This window comes from Oratosquilla oratoria, chromosome 2, assembly GCF_046742065.1.
Source record: "Oratosquilla oratoria isolate Oo_2021 chromosome 2, ASM4674206v1, whole genome shotgun sequence".
NCBI lineage: Eukaryota > Metazoa > Arthropoda > Malacostraca > Stomatopoda > Squillidae > Oratosquilla > Oratosquilla oratoria.
In genome coordinates, this window is record NC_134778.1 from 60,778,027 (window position 1) to 60,790,551 (window position 12,525).

Genomic DNA, 12,525 nt, shown 5'->3' on the forward strand with positions numbered 1-12,525 from the left:
TATCACAAAAGGTAGCCATTAATATTATTCTGATAGCTGCTACTGTCTTCATTTTTGTAAATACATGCTAAATCTACATCATCATTTGCAATTTTGTAATTCAAGGGGGCCAATGGCTCTTTTTATTTATAGCTGTAAGTCTTTTGGATTGAAATGGCTGTTCTTTGCCAATGGCCTTCTTTTTATTTACATAGCTGTAAAAGTCTTCTGGATTTAAATAGCTGTTCTTTTGCCCTGTAATTTCTTCTAATTTATTTTCAGTCTTTTATTAGGGAGTCAGTCTCACGTGTTAAATCAGTTATACTTTTTCAAGCATCTTTTGGGGATACTGTATGCTTCTTTGATGCTTTTAGTATATTGTATGTAAACCTTTTCGTGGCTTAATCTATTGCTACAAGGTCCTCTGTGAGGGCACTGTCCTAGCCTTCCGATAGGGGGGTTTGTGACGTTAAACCATATCGTCTATGGGTATAAGAGGCTCACTGTCCGAGTGGATTTGGACATCGTTACTTGTGGCAAAGGTCGAGGGGATGGCAGTTCAAATCCTGCCGCCAGTGAAGTTGATCCAAGGGCATGGTTCATTAAATTTCACGCTACAAAGTCCTCTGTAAGGGGCACTGTCCTAGCCTTCCAATGGAAGGAGTTTGTAACGTTAAACCATATCATATCTATGGATAAGATCTTAGTCAAGTCAAAGTTTTCTAAATCCTTTAATTTTTTCCCTCGTTTTCTGGCCCCATTTACCTTGTGGTGAGCACTTCTTCTTGTGGATGGGTTTGATGTTTTTTCTGCAAGTTCTAATGTCACCTTTGATGGGAGAACTGACAACCAGTGACTGTTCCCCTTCTATTACTTTCTCAATCCATGTAAAAAAGTGCACCAATGTGATGAAAGAATAAACCTAACTTGTGTCCTAGTAATGATACAGGATATATGACATAGATTGGTTAATGAATGAATGACTTGGTAACCAAGTAGTGAGCGGTGAAACAAATGGTTGTTTTAATATAAGATTAGATACCTTTATGGATAGGGACGACAGTTAGTAAGAGACATGGATCTGCCTAGTGTAGGCCTTATGGTCTAGTCTCCTTCATTCTTATGTTCAACATCCATATAAACATTATCAAATTACAGTATGAAACAAAGGTTTATGTTTCTTGGAAATAAATTATAACTGCTTTACTATTTAGCACTTTTGTACTGAAATTGTAGTTAAAACCATCCAGCACCACAAAGGTGGTTTTGAGCAAGTAACTATGCTTCGCTACCTAGCAATGGAGCACATAAATGATTCTAAAGACCTTTATTCAAAGTATACATAAGTAAGAAATCTTACAACTATTTTGTGACAATTCATCAAATTACATAAAAATAAGGAAAGGGAACTAATATAAGGTATATACTGGCACTTGCATTTATATTTATTAGCTACAAAACTGAAGCAAATATATCTCGGCAAGTAATATTCAAAAACTATAACTGCCTTAAAATTCTATATTCTCAAGCTTGTCTGTGGCTATTTCAGAGTAATTTCACCATTATAATTTGGCCTTCAATTTATTTGCTTGACTCTGAAATTCTTGAAGTTTCATTGCTAGCCCCATATTTCCTTTGATCTTGAGTTTGCCCTGGAAAAATGCTTTTTGTGCATTCAATGTACCATTCATCAAGTTTACTAAGTCTGAATCTTCCATGGTAATGGTTACATCAGGCTTGGCTGTAAATGTAAAAATCCTCATTATAACCTCATAAGAGATCCCAATAAAGCTTGAAAGCCAGTATTTCATCAAAATGCACAAGTTCATGTATTACAAAATTATTATTTTGAAATTCATGCAATTCTTAATTCAGTCCTGTATTCATAAACATTTAAGTTGGACTAATAACCAAAATATATCATAGTGCTTACTATTTCCATCCCTCACGACTTTTCCTGATCCATTCTTGGCATCCACAATCCATTTTGCTTCTGAGCCTCCTGGTCCACCTTTTACTTGGAAACAAAATATACCCTTCACCTGCAAATTAAAACATTAAAAAATTACAATCTTAATTAATCAAGACATTATACGATCACAATTGTCACAAAAGTTGTTGTTTGAGGATGATACATCACTTGAGGCTAATTCTAAGGAGTGACTGAAGCAGTTGGTGACTGAGTTTGAAAGAGCTGTGAGTAGAAAATTAAGAGTAAATATGGGCAAAAATACAAGGAATGATGATGTTGCTAAGTTGAAAGCGAGAAACCATGGGAACTGGTGACTTTGTGTGAATAACGCAATGTGTCCCCTGATATACAGTTCTCGTCAATAAAGTGTGCTCTACTTCCTGTGGGGTGCACAATATTCTGGCAGAAAAAGAGAGACCATGAACTAGCCTTTATTTCTGTCACAGGAGTCTGCACCTCACCCAAGACTTGGCAACACTATATGTATGTCAGCTGTATACATTCAGTAGCAGTTTGTACTTGATTGAAGAAGCTTCTCTTGCTCTAAAGTGCTTGTGTTGATGTGTCACTTTTCTAACTTTTGCATTTTCTATTTCACTATGAGAAATAACAAGCACTTGAGTCATAAACCATTGCTGTGATAACTGGGCTTGGAAAAACTAATAAAACTGTAGCAGAAATTGTGAAACAAACTGATGTATCAAATTCAGTGTTCATAAGGTGTGAGCGTTTCAAGGATGGTGATGGCATTAATACACTACAGCACAAAGAATACCCTAGTAGGCCTAAAAAAGGTGGGGACTAATGCTCTATTGTCTTAAAGAGATTTTTGGAGTCAAATCCTCACCTCACAGCTCACCAAGTAAAGGAACAAAATCCTGCAATACTGGGAGAATGTTCTGTGCTAACAGCAAACTGTGACATTTATGCCTTTGGTTATAAAAGTCCTAGGCCTGTGAAAAAGCCCATTCTTTCATGCACACAAAAGCAAAAAAGCATTGATTTTACCAATAAGTACCTTCAGTGGGTTAGAGGCGTTTTGGAGCGATGATACCTTTACTACCACCTTTATCCTGGAAAAATGTGTTTACCAGAGTGAAGGCAGTGATCCACACTTGACCAAATATATCTGTGTGGCACTATAAATCCCCAACATTCCTTGATGGTATGGGGTAGTTTTTTGGGCAAGGACTTTGGGAATCTTTATGTGTTGCCAATAAATGTCAGAGTGAATCAGAAGGTGTAATTAGACCTTCTTGAGGACAACCTTCATGAGTCTGTGGATTGTGCTGGTGCCACAATTTTCCAGCAGGACAGGGCACCAGCTCACACATGAATTAACATTTCTCTATCTATATACCAAGGGCTTTTTCCTTCTTATAAGAAAGCCAGCTAAGTCAAAGGGCACATACCCATTCCACTCCCATCCACCACCCTTCCCTCCCTCTCATCTTAGCTTCTCGTTAGGTTCTATCTCGTACTCTCCAACTTTATCATGCCTAGCCTCAAATTCATGTACAGTTCCAACTTAATATATATCCTTGATTTCCAGTTAACATATTTATATTTGAATTTCTGATGGGAGGTGGGAATTCAAATCTAAATATGATATTGGAGAGCAGAGGATGGGACCAAATGAGCATAGCTCCTTTCCAGTATACTACAATTAGGTAAACACACTGCAAAATCAGTGAGAAAGTAATTTGCAGAAAACAACATCAACTTTATCAATGACTGGCCTGGAAATAGTCCAGACATTAATCTCATAGAAAACCTGTGATTCATCATAAAATAAAAATGACATCAGCAATGCAACAAAGCAACAAGCAGACATTACAAAGTCTTGGGCAAATATACCTCAAATTACCCTACAAAATCTTGCACTCTCACTTCCTCGTTGTCTGGAGGAAATGAAGAGACATACAGAAAACCCTACAAAGTAGAAATGCAAAGAACTACTGACACACGAGGCCTAACTGTTCATTCATCTGAAGAAGAAAGTGCCCTGTTCGTGCAAACAGGCTCATGTGGTATCAATCTATAAAGGAGGAATGAAGAAGAAATTCCTGAATTACTAACTAGTGTCTCTGACTAGTATGATAGTTAAATTGTGTGAATGAATTGTGAGAAGCTACTGATTAAAAACCTAAAGATCAACATCTTAGCAGCTAAACAATTTATCTTAAGACATGGAAAATTACTGTCTCAGTTCTGTTGAGCTTTCACTCAAAAGGGGACAAATGGTTGGGTGGATTGTGTGTATCAAGACCTGACGAAGACCTCTTGACAGATTACTACACAAACAACTGATGTGAAAGCTGGGAGTATACTGGGGGGCTTAAAGCCACCTGGAATGGATGAGACATCTTGAAAATCCAATACATGAGAACAGGAGTAAAGGATGGAATGCTGTAATTGAGCAACTAAATTCCTACAATGGTTGATACCGAGGCCTGAATGTTCGTCATTACTTAGATGATATGATGGAATGAAAAACTGTCTACAGTTATATGTCTGAAAGTGATACAAAAATTATGAAGAAGGTAGATAATGAAGTATATAAACTGTTACAAAGATATCTAAACAGAAAGGGAGAAATAAAGGAAAAGTGGGAAAAAACAAGAGAGATAGAGAGAGAGAGAGAGAGAGAGAGAGAGAGAGAGAGAGGGAGAGAGAGAGGTGAGGGAGGGAGAGAGACAGAGAGGGAGAGAAGGGGGAGAGATGAGAGAGGGAGGGAGAGGAGAAAAAGAGATAAGGAATGACTGCACTCTGGGAGAGATGAGTGGGGGGAGATAAATGAGATAATGGGATCCAAGTACGGACGGGAGGGGAGGGGAGGGGAGGGGAGGGAAGTGGAGAGTGGGTCTAGAGGGAGTGAAGGAAGGTTGAAAACCAATAAAAATGAAAGAGAGGAAGAAGGAAAAGTTGGGGGACATGGGGGGAGGAAGAGAAAGACGGAGAAAGATAAAGATAGAGAATAAGAGGGACAGGGGTGGTGGTGGAAAGTGAATTTATGTTTAAATGCAGTTACGATCGGGCCTAATATATACTAAGTCTAAAATCAAGTCAACAAACCTTTTTAACTAGTGCTTCCCCGTCAGCTGCCAGCGCCTTTTCAATCATGTCAAAGATGCTTGCCGACTGGAAGTCGTCGGCTGCTGATGTGGCCTTCATAGCAATGCTGAGGAATGATAAATTTAAGCAATAATCTCAACTGTAACAATGCAACACAATTAACACTTCAGGTTTTCAAATGTGGATTGTTACTCACCTGAGATCGTTTCCTCTAAATCCCATTTTGTACAGTGCAACAACTACTGCTCCTCCTAGTCCAATATTATGTTGTAGGGCGAGACGAGCACCAGGAACTTGTCTCTTATCAGCCAAGCCTCTCAGCTGCCAACAAAGTTCACTGCATTGGGCCAAACCTGCCACAATAATAAAACAAATAGTCACACACACCTTCCATCTTACAATATCGCGTATATGCTATCATCTTAGCGATTCCTCAACTTTACGTCGACTTCGTGTAATCTTTTTTTTTATTTAAGCGGAAACATAAAATTGTCTTGTGTAGTGACGTAACACAGCCAAATATCTGGAAATATTTAGATTTAAATAAGAGTCACACGAAATTTCCAAAAGCGATACGGAAATAGAATAATTCATCTTAAGTCGGATCTCCTACACACTTGCGAAATTTAATCTGAACATCTTGGGAAAAAAAATCAGGTCTGGCTAATATTGTCTACTTTTCTTTTTTCACATAAAAACCCAAGATGACAGTGTAACTAGGGATCTGTTACTGGGCTAGTGACACTGGAAGAGACTGACAGTCGGTTTAGCTTAGGCACTTTATTGGAATGACACTGTACAAGGCCGAAGGCCAGCTATCTCTACATAATATATACATTCCCTACCCATCGCATTTCTGCAACGGCGATACATAATCAGAAATATCGCGTAGAAGCACACGTGGGGGACTGTTCACCACTAGTGTCACATCGATTTCCGAAATTGTGTACTCTATATAGCTAAAACTTATTATGCATTTTCCTTTTCAAACAGGCATTTCATATTCTCCTTGTATAATATAATTCGCGCGTAAATTGAGCATGCAACAACGTGTAACTTGGATATATTATTATAATACTATGAGAACATTCTACAATATTGTAAATAAAGTTGGTTTAAAGCCATTCGAATACAGGATTGTCGACGACGTGACGCGACTTGTATTGATAAAGACTCGAAAAATGCTCCACACTTTCTTCTACGAAACTGGTACATAATTCCCTTAAGATAATCATATTGATTTGAACGAACCTAACGTTCTTTACTATCTGAAATCACTCGATTTGTATCCTCCCTTCCCCAATGACTTTCGAGTAACACGCTGAAACATTTTTCCAAATAAAAAAAATCCTTCAGGTACAGTAATTTGAAATTTTTTCACCATCACCAGATATAACCCAACCTTCAATAAAAGGAAATAGATCATCCACGATGCAGGAGAAATCCGAAGTTCAGCCTGTTAATAGTTACACCACATACCATTATTGATAATAAAATCATACATAAGTTTGGTGAATTTGTAATTCTTTGTTACACGTATTCCAACACCAGGGGATTTCCGGGTGTAAGAAACGATGTCACAGCCTTATAATTCGTATATCATATGAATATCATACATCTTAAGTAAGCTTATCTTTACCAACTTCAACACAATTTTATTACTCATACACATATAGGAATTCCTTGGTTTACGACGGCCTGGACTTCCCCCGTTCCGTGGTTACAACACTGGCAGTGTTTGCCTCGTATAACTGTTGATTTGCTTACTTTTTTTGTTTAAAAAATTAATGCAAAACAATAGTTGGTGAGCGCGGCGGAGGAATAGGTTGTCATGCAACGATAGACGGAAGGTTAAGCGCCATTTTGGGGTTTTTACTTATAATTCGCTCTCTCGTTTTGGGTTGCTATTTTAGGGGACTTTTATTTTTATTTATTATGACTACCAAGCGTAAGGGAGATTTCAGATGGCAATGCATCGAAGAAAAGGCAAGCAATCATCGCAGAAGGTGCTTACTTAGGCTGGTTCCGATTAGCTTCAGACGGCGTAGGAACGGAACTCCGTCGTAATTCGAAGACCCCCTGTACCCTACTGTTTAATCTGTAGCCAAACATGAAATTCTTATGTGTACTAGGAAAATAATATGATTGCCAACGACATAAAACTCAACATGTACTTTTCCAATAACTACTTTCATTATCCATGGGTATCTGGTAAACTGTAGGGCAGAGGTTCCCCAATCTATCTTACCCGACGCCCCCTTTTTGCTTCCAATAGTCCCGCACGCCCCCACTCCCTCTCTTGTTCATGTGAAATGATTCTTGCATTTAATTCTTAGCATTATTCAGGAAAACAAATTTCTGTTTGTATTAAATTTTAATAATGAAAGCCACTCAAACAAATAATAGTAGATTCCAGAGACATTTTTCTAAGTAACCAAAAACGAAAAATATGGTTGGGAGCGAAAAAAAATTGAACATTAGCAAATTGGCAAAATTGACTTGCAATTTTAAGAATAAATAATTTGAAAATATGGCATATAATATTTGGAAAGACTCATGAGACTAGGCACAATTTATGAACTAATCTAGTGAGATGGATGCTGCAGCTTCTTCCTCACAAAATTAGAAATTCTGGGATTGAAGTATTGGGAGTTTGTGACGAGTCCCTCAGTGGCGTCAGTGTGGTTGGTATCGGTGACGTGTCCAAAACGTGTAAGGAGAACTAGCTTAATAGAAAACGAGTTGGAGTGACTGCTATAATTATACTTTGCATGTATGTAATGGCAGATATTTGTTCTTTGAATAATTCTATTATTCTAATTAAACAAATATCTTTGAGCAGATGACTTCACGCCCCCCTTGTATCCTCCTCACGCCTCCCTAGGGGGACGCGCCCCCTAGTTTGGGAACCACTGCTGTAGAGGAATATCAACTTGTTATCCAGCACCTCCACTTCTTGAGGTTGAAATTCTCCTCTGGCAAGTATGCACATCTTCCATTTGTTACAGAGCACCATCTCTCCAGTCAAGACACAAAACTGTATTTCCTTGATAATTTTTTGCATAAGCTGTTCATCCTGTACTGATGAAGGTGACATTGTAAGTTCTAAATTAAAGAACAATCTAATTGTAGCTAAGGCTGAAGGAATAGTAACTTATTTAGTAAAATCCAATGGCTGCCTGTCCCCCAACTTCATGTCCACCTTGTCCATCTCGGCCATTTGACTCATTCTCAATTTTGCTTCTCTTGTGTGGAACTTAGGCTTCCTTGGGAATTTAAAACTACTGGAATCAGTATAATAAAGGTGGGCAAAGTAAGTTGATGGTCTGACTGATCTACCTTACACTCACAGACTGCAGACTCAACCTGCACTATGTTAAAGGTTATATGCACTGCAGTGTCTAACCTTCAAGCACCAAATATCAAGACAACAAAGCAAGGAAGATGCTCACCCCACCCTCAAAGAAGGAAGGCCTTCTCCAAGCCCTACCGAAGATGTGGGTCCCCAGAATTTGTTGTGAGATGTTTGTGAGTAGAGTGCTGGTAGCATTGCCTTCCTTGAATCAATGTTGGTTGGGGGAGGTAGCCTTGTGGGGGTTTAAGTAGTTGGTGGAATATATATGTTTGTGATGGTGTAGGTTGTTTTCTTATTTATTTGTATTTTGATTGTGATTTCTTCAGTCATAATGTCTATGAGTGACTGCCAGGTAACTCCTGTTTTGTTGGAGAAGGGTATGCTGTGAATGAGGGTATTGCTATTTGTAGTGTCCATCTCGTTTCTTGTATAAGTGTATGTTGTGTTCTTCTAGGAAGTGGAACAGTTCTGAATGCTTGTTGGCGAGTCGTTTTATGTTTACCTGTGTAGTAGTATGTTTAGAGTGTGTCTATGTGTTTGTGTGAGTATTGTCATGTTTTCATTACTATTTCACTTCTTTGTGTATTGGTGTATGTTGATGACTGTCACACATGTTAAGAAGAACCAATAGTAACATGTGCTGCACTTGATGGCTGTGTGCATAATTTAGGGATTTAGAGCATGTGGAGCATAAGGGCCTGGATTGTTTTCTCTCTATCTCTAGTCCTCCAAAAACAGTCTTCTCTCTTTTGGAGACTCACATCTTCCAGGTAACAGTCAACAACCTATGGGTGGGCCCATAAGTCACTCAAGAGAAGAAATATGTTGTTGTCTAGGGATTGTTAGTGTAAGACAGTGTAGAATAAGGTATTGTGTTCTCAGTGTGGTAGTTACACCTCGGGCAGTATGCATCTGTGGCTAGACCTATCCTATACTAATATTGTTTTAATGTTCGATGGTGTTACAAACGTTAGATATTAGTAAAAAGAAAATATAACTATAGACATAAACCATCCATATCAACGGTGGCACTGAACGAACACATCGCAACGCTGGTAATTACGATTATTTGCCGTCGTCACTTTAAACGCCCAGGATAGCAACCGGTATGGCGGTTTCTGGCGTTTTTCTCTGAAGCACGTTTTTTTCAAAGTCCCAGTCAATATTCAGCTGTTAAGACATATACAACCATTATTTCCTGATCTGAAATTATCTTTAATCTATGAAATCCATAAGACAAATATAATCAACGTTACAAAATGCATCAGGAAAAACACAAAATTGGGTTTGGCTATTTCTGGAATAGCAGAAATACGCCAGCCCATATTTCTGTCAGTTAATTAACAAGCTATGCATTTCCGCCGTTCTACTACTCTTTTCATGCAACTATTACGGTTTTACTTTCGTGTGACTGTACCATTTTAGCCTTCTCCTCCTCAGATATCGTAATTTGTTCTCACTCGTGGCGCAGGGTTTTGGCGGATTTTCAGCCAAACACGGGCGAACATGGCGCATTGTTTACATTGCTGCGTCTTGTTTTACTATGGAACATTTACAACTATTTTCCTAAAACCCACTGCTTATTTCTGCTAGACTAATGGCTGCTATACTTTAACTTATATTTTTTTCTTTAATAAACGTCTTTAGTTCTATATTTTCCTCCTAAATGAATGCATGAACGTAGAAAATTACAGCCATATCGTTGGCAATATCTTGCCTCACCAATTTATTTCTAGTGATGTTTTTATATAAAAATTCACGAATTACATAAGAAGATAATATTATGAGCATCTTTTAAACGATAGGTGAAATAGCTCTTGCTTAATTCTGACAATACTTCAAGATATATATGTGAATGTTCTTTACATGCGAATAAAGACATAGGGACTTACATGTTCCGCAACAACTTCCAACCACTCGCCGATCAGCTGATCTGTGTTTATCAGCTTCTCAGTTATACATGATTGGGTTGTCTGCTACCGTGCAAGATAACGGCGTATAAAAATCTTTCGTCTTTATTCTTTAATGACCGCCACTTTTACTATTTTGTCTTGTTCACCAATCACAATTTTGAGTTCTAGATTATAGGATCTTTTAAACAATGTTTTTTTTATTTCTTTTAATTAACTGTATACTTTCTGAAGTGAATTTTTAGTCATATAGGTACCTCATAGTCTTCGATCATTCCCAAACATTTTATCTCCTATCGTTGTATTAGATCGTGGCTCAAATATTCAATGTTTACTTCCCGTGTTTCTTACGTAACATGTCAAGGTTTCAAATCAATACAGTGAAGTCTATAACAGTCCCCAAGAATGTCATTAGATTTATATTTTTAAACTTTTGCGCTTAGGCAAACGTTTCCAATTTTGTCAAATCATTTGGATAGTGACAGATTGGAAAAAGAACTTCAACGCATGCGCAAAGGCAAAAATTGTAGTTTTGCTTATACAAAAAAGTAAGTTACCAGTGTAAAAAAACATAACCATTGACTTGAAAAATAAACATGGTCAAATCTACAACTAAGTGCATGAAAATAAACATGATACTAATATATAATACATTTATTTTCACAACTGATAACTCCCGTACTGTGGGACTGTATGGTAACTTGTAACCAATAACTTTGGGACTGTTTTGGGGCATTCTTAAAAGGATCGGAGCCATACATCATTTATTTATGTTGGCAAGAAAATGTAGATTTTAAAGAACTGGGGCCCCACTTGCCCCTTTTCAACTACAGCGGTCCCATTTTTTTTTTTTTTTTTTTTTTTACCTTTTGAAAAATAATGGTCCCATGTAAGGGGAACAATACATACCTGACCTATGGTTAGATTAGGTTAGGTGGTACTGAGGATTTGCTTGCAGTGATTAATTGGGTGAAAGAAAAATAAATTATTGTAAATTTGTAAATGTGTAAATAAAACCTTTTAAACAACTGGTGTCCAGTTTTATTCTTTTGAAGAATAGGAACCGCAAATCATATGGGACAAGAGGAGAGAAGTGAAATTTAAGGTAAGGGAGGCAAAGAGGGGGGCAGATATAAAATATGGTAGGAGTTTGACAGAGAATTTTGAAAAGAATAAAAAAATGGGAGAGGTGAAGAGAGTGTGGGGGGAGTCAGGTAGCTAATTTTAAAGAATATGTGAATGTGGTGAGGTTGTTTAATGTGTACCAAAGGAGAGAATGAGTCGGAGGACTGGAAGAGTGCTTGTATATTCTCATTTTACAAAGGGAAATGGGTGGGAGTGTTTTTATGCCTTTCCCTTTTTGGCTACCTCCCTTGGAAGGGGGAAAAAGCCTTGGTATATGTATGTATGTACAAAGGGAAATGGGGACAATTATGAATGTTGTAGTTTCAGAGGAATCAGTTTGTTGAGTGTAGTTGGAAAACCATATGGCAGGGTAACTGAGAGGATAAGAAAAGGAATGGAGTTGTTGTTGTCATTTCCTAGACTGACTGGCCAAGCAGTCCTGTCAAGAAAGTTATTGGGGAGGAACAGCGTGGCTTTAGGAATGGTAGAGGGTCTGTGGATCAATTTTTTGTAAGGCTAAGGAAGTTTTTGCAAAAGATAAGGATTTTTGGGTTGTTTTATAGATCTAAAGAAGGAATTGTGGGAGGTAATACATAAGCAGTATATTGAATGGGGGGAAAGCTGTTATAAGCAGTCAAAAGCTTTTACTTGAGTAGTAGAGCTCATGTTAGGATTGGGAATGGTTAGAGTGGATTGAGGTGAAGCCAGATTTGTGTAATGTCACCAGGGTTGTTCAATGTGTACATGGATTAGGTGGAATGGGAGGTAAGTGGGAGGGAGGTGGGCAGGGAAAGTTGAAGGTGAGCCAGTTGATGTTTACTGATGACACTGTGCTCATGGCTGGTAGATAGGGTTGATGAAAGAACACGGGGATGGTTTTACCACGTGGAGAGAATTAGTGAAGAAAGACTAGCAAAAAGAAGGCAGAGGTGGATGAAGTGAACTTGCAGGGAAGACCAAGAATGAGATGGGTATATGTGGAGCAAGGGGGCCCTTGAGTAAACAGAGATTACTGAGCATGGAATGTAGAAAGAGATAAGTGTGAGTGGGAAATGGTTGTGAATGGATGATAAATTGATGCATCCACAAGGCATTTCTCCTTGTCTTCT

The 12,525-nt window shown here is 38.1% G+C and overlaps 1 protein-coding gene across 1 annotated transcript in view; it reads right to left on the reverse strand.

Moving 5' to 3' along the window:
• Window positions 1-1,291: 1,291 nt before the first annotated feature.
• Window positions 1,292-12,525, reverse strand: part of ScpX (Sterol carrier protein X-related thiolase) — a 28,260-nt gene continuing 17,026 nt past the window's right edge. The window contains exons 8-11 of the mRNA XM_076209292.1: window positions 5,223-5,379; window positions 5,027-5,132; window positions 1,913-2,021; window positions 1,292-1,720 (exon numbers count right to left, since the gene is read on the reverse strand). Coding sequence (XP_076065407.1) covers window positions 1,542-1,720; window positions 1,913-2,021; window positions 5,027-5,132; window positions 5,223-5,379 — 551 coding nt within the window. The 3' untranslated portion in view covers window positions 1,292-1,541. The remainder of the gene's footprint in view (window positions 1,721-1,912; window positions 2,022-5,026; window positions 5,133-5,222; window positions 5,380-12,525) is intronic.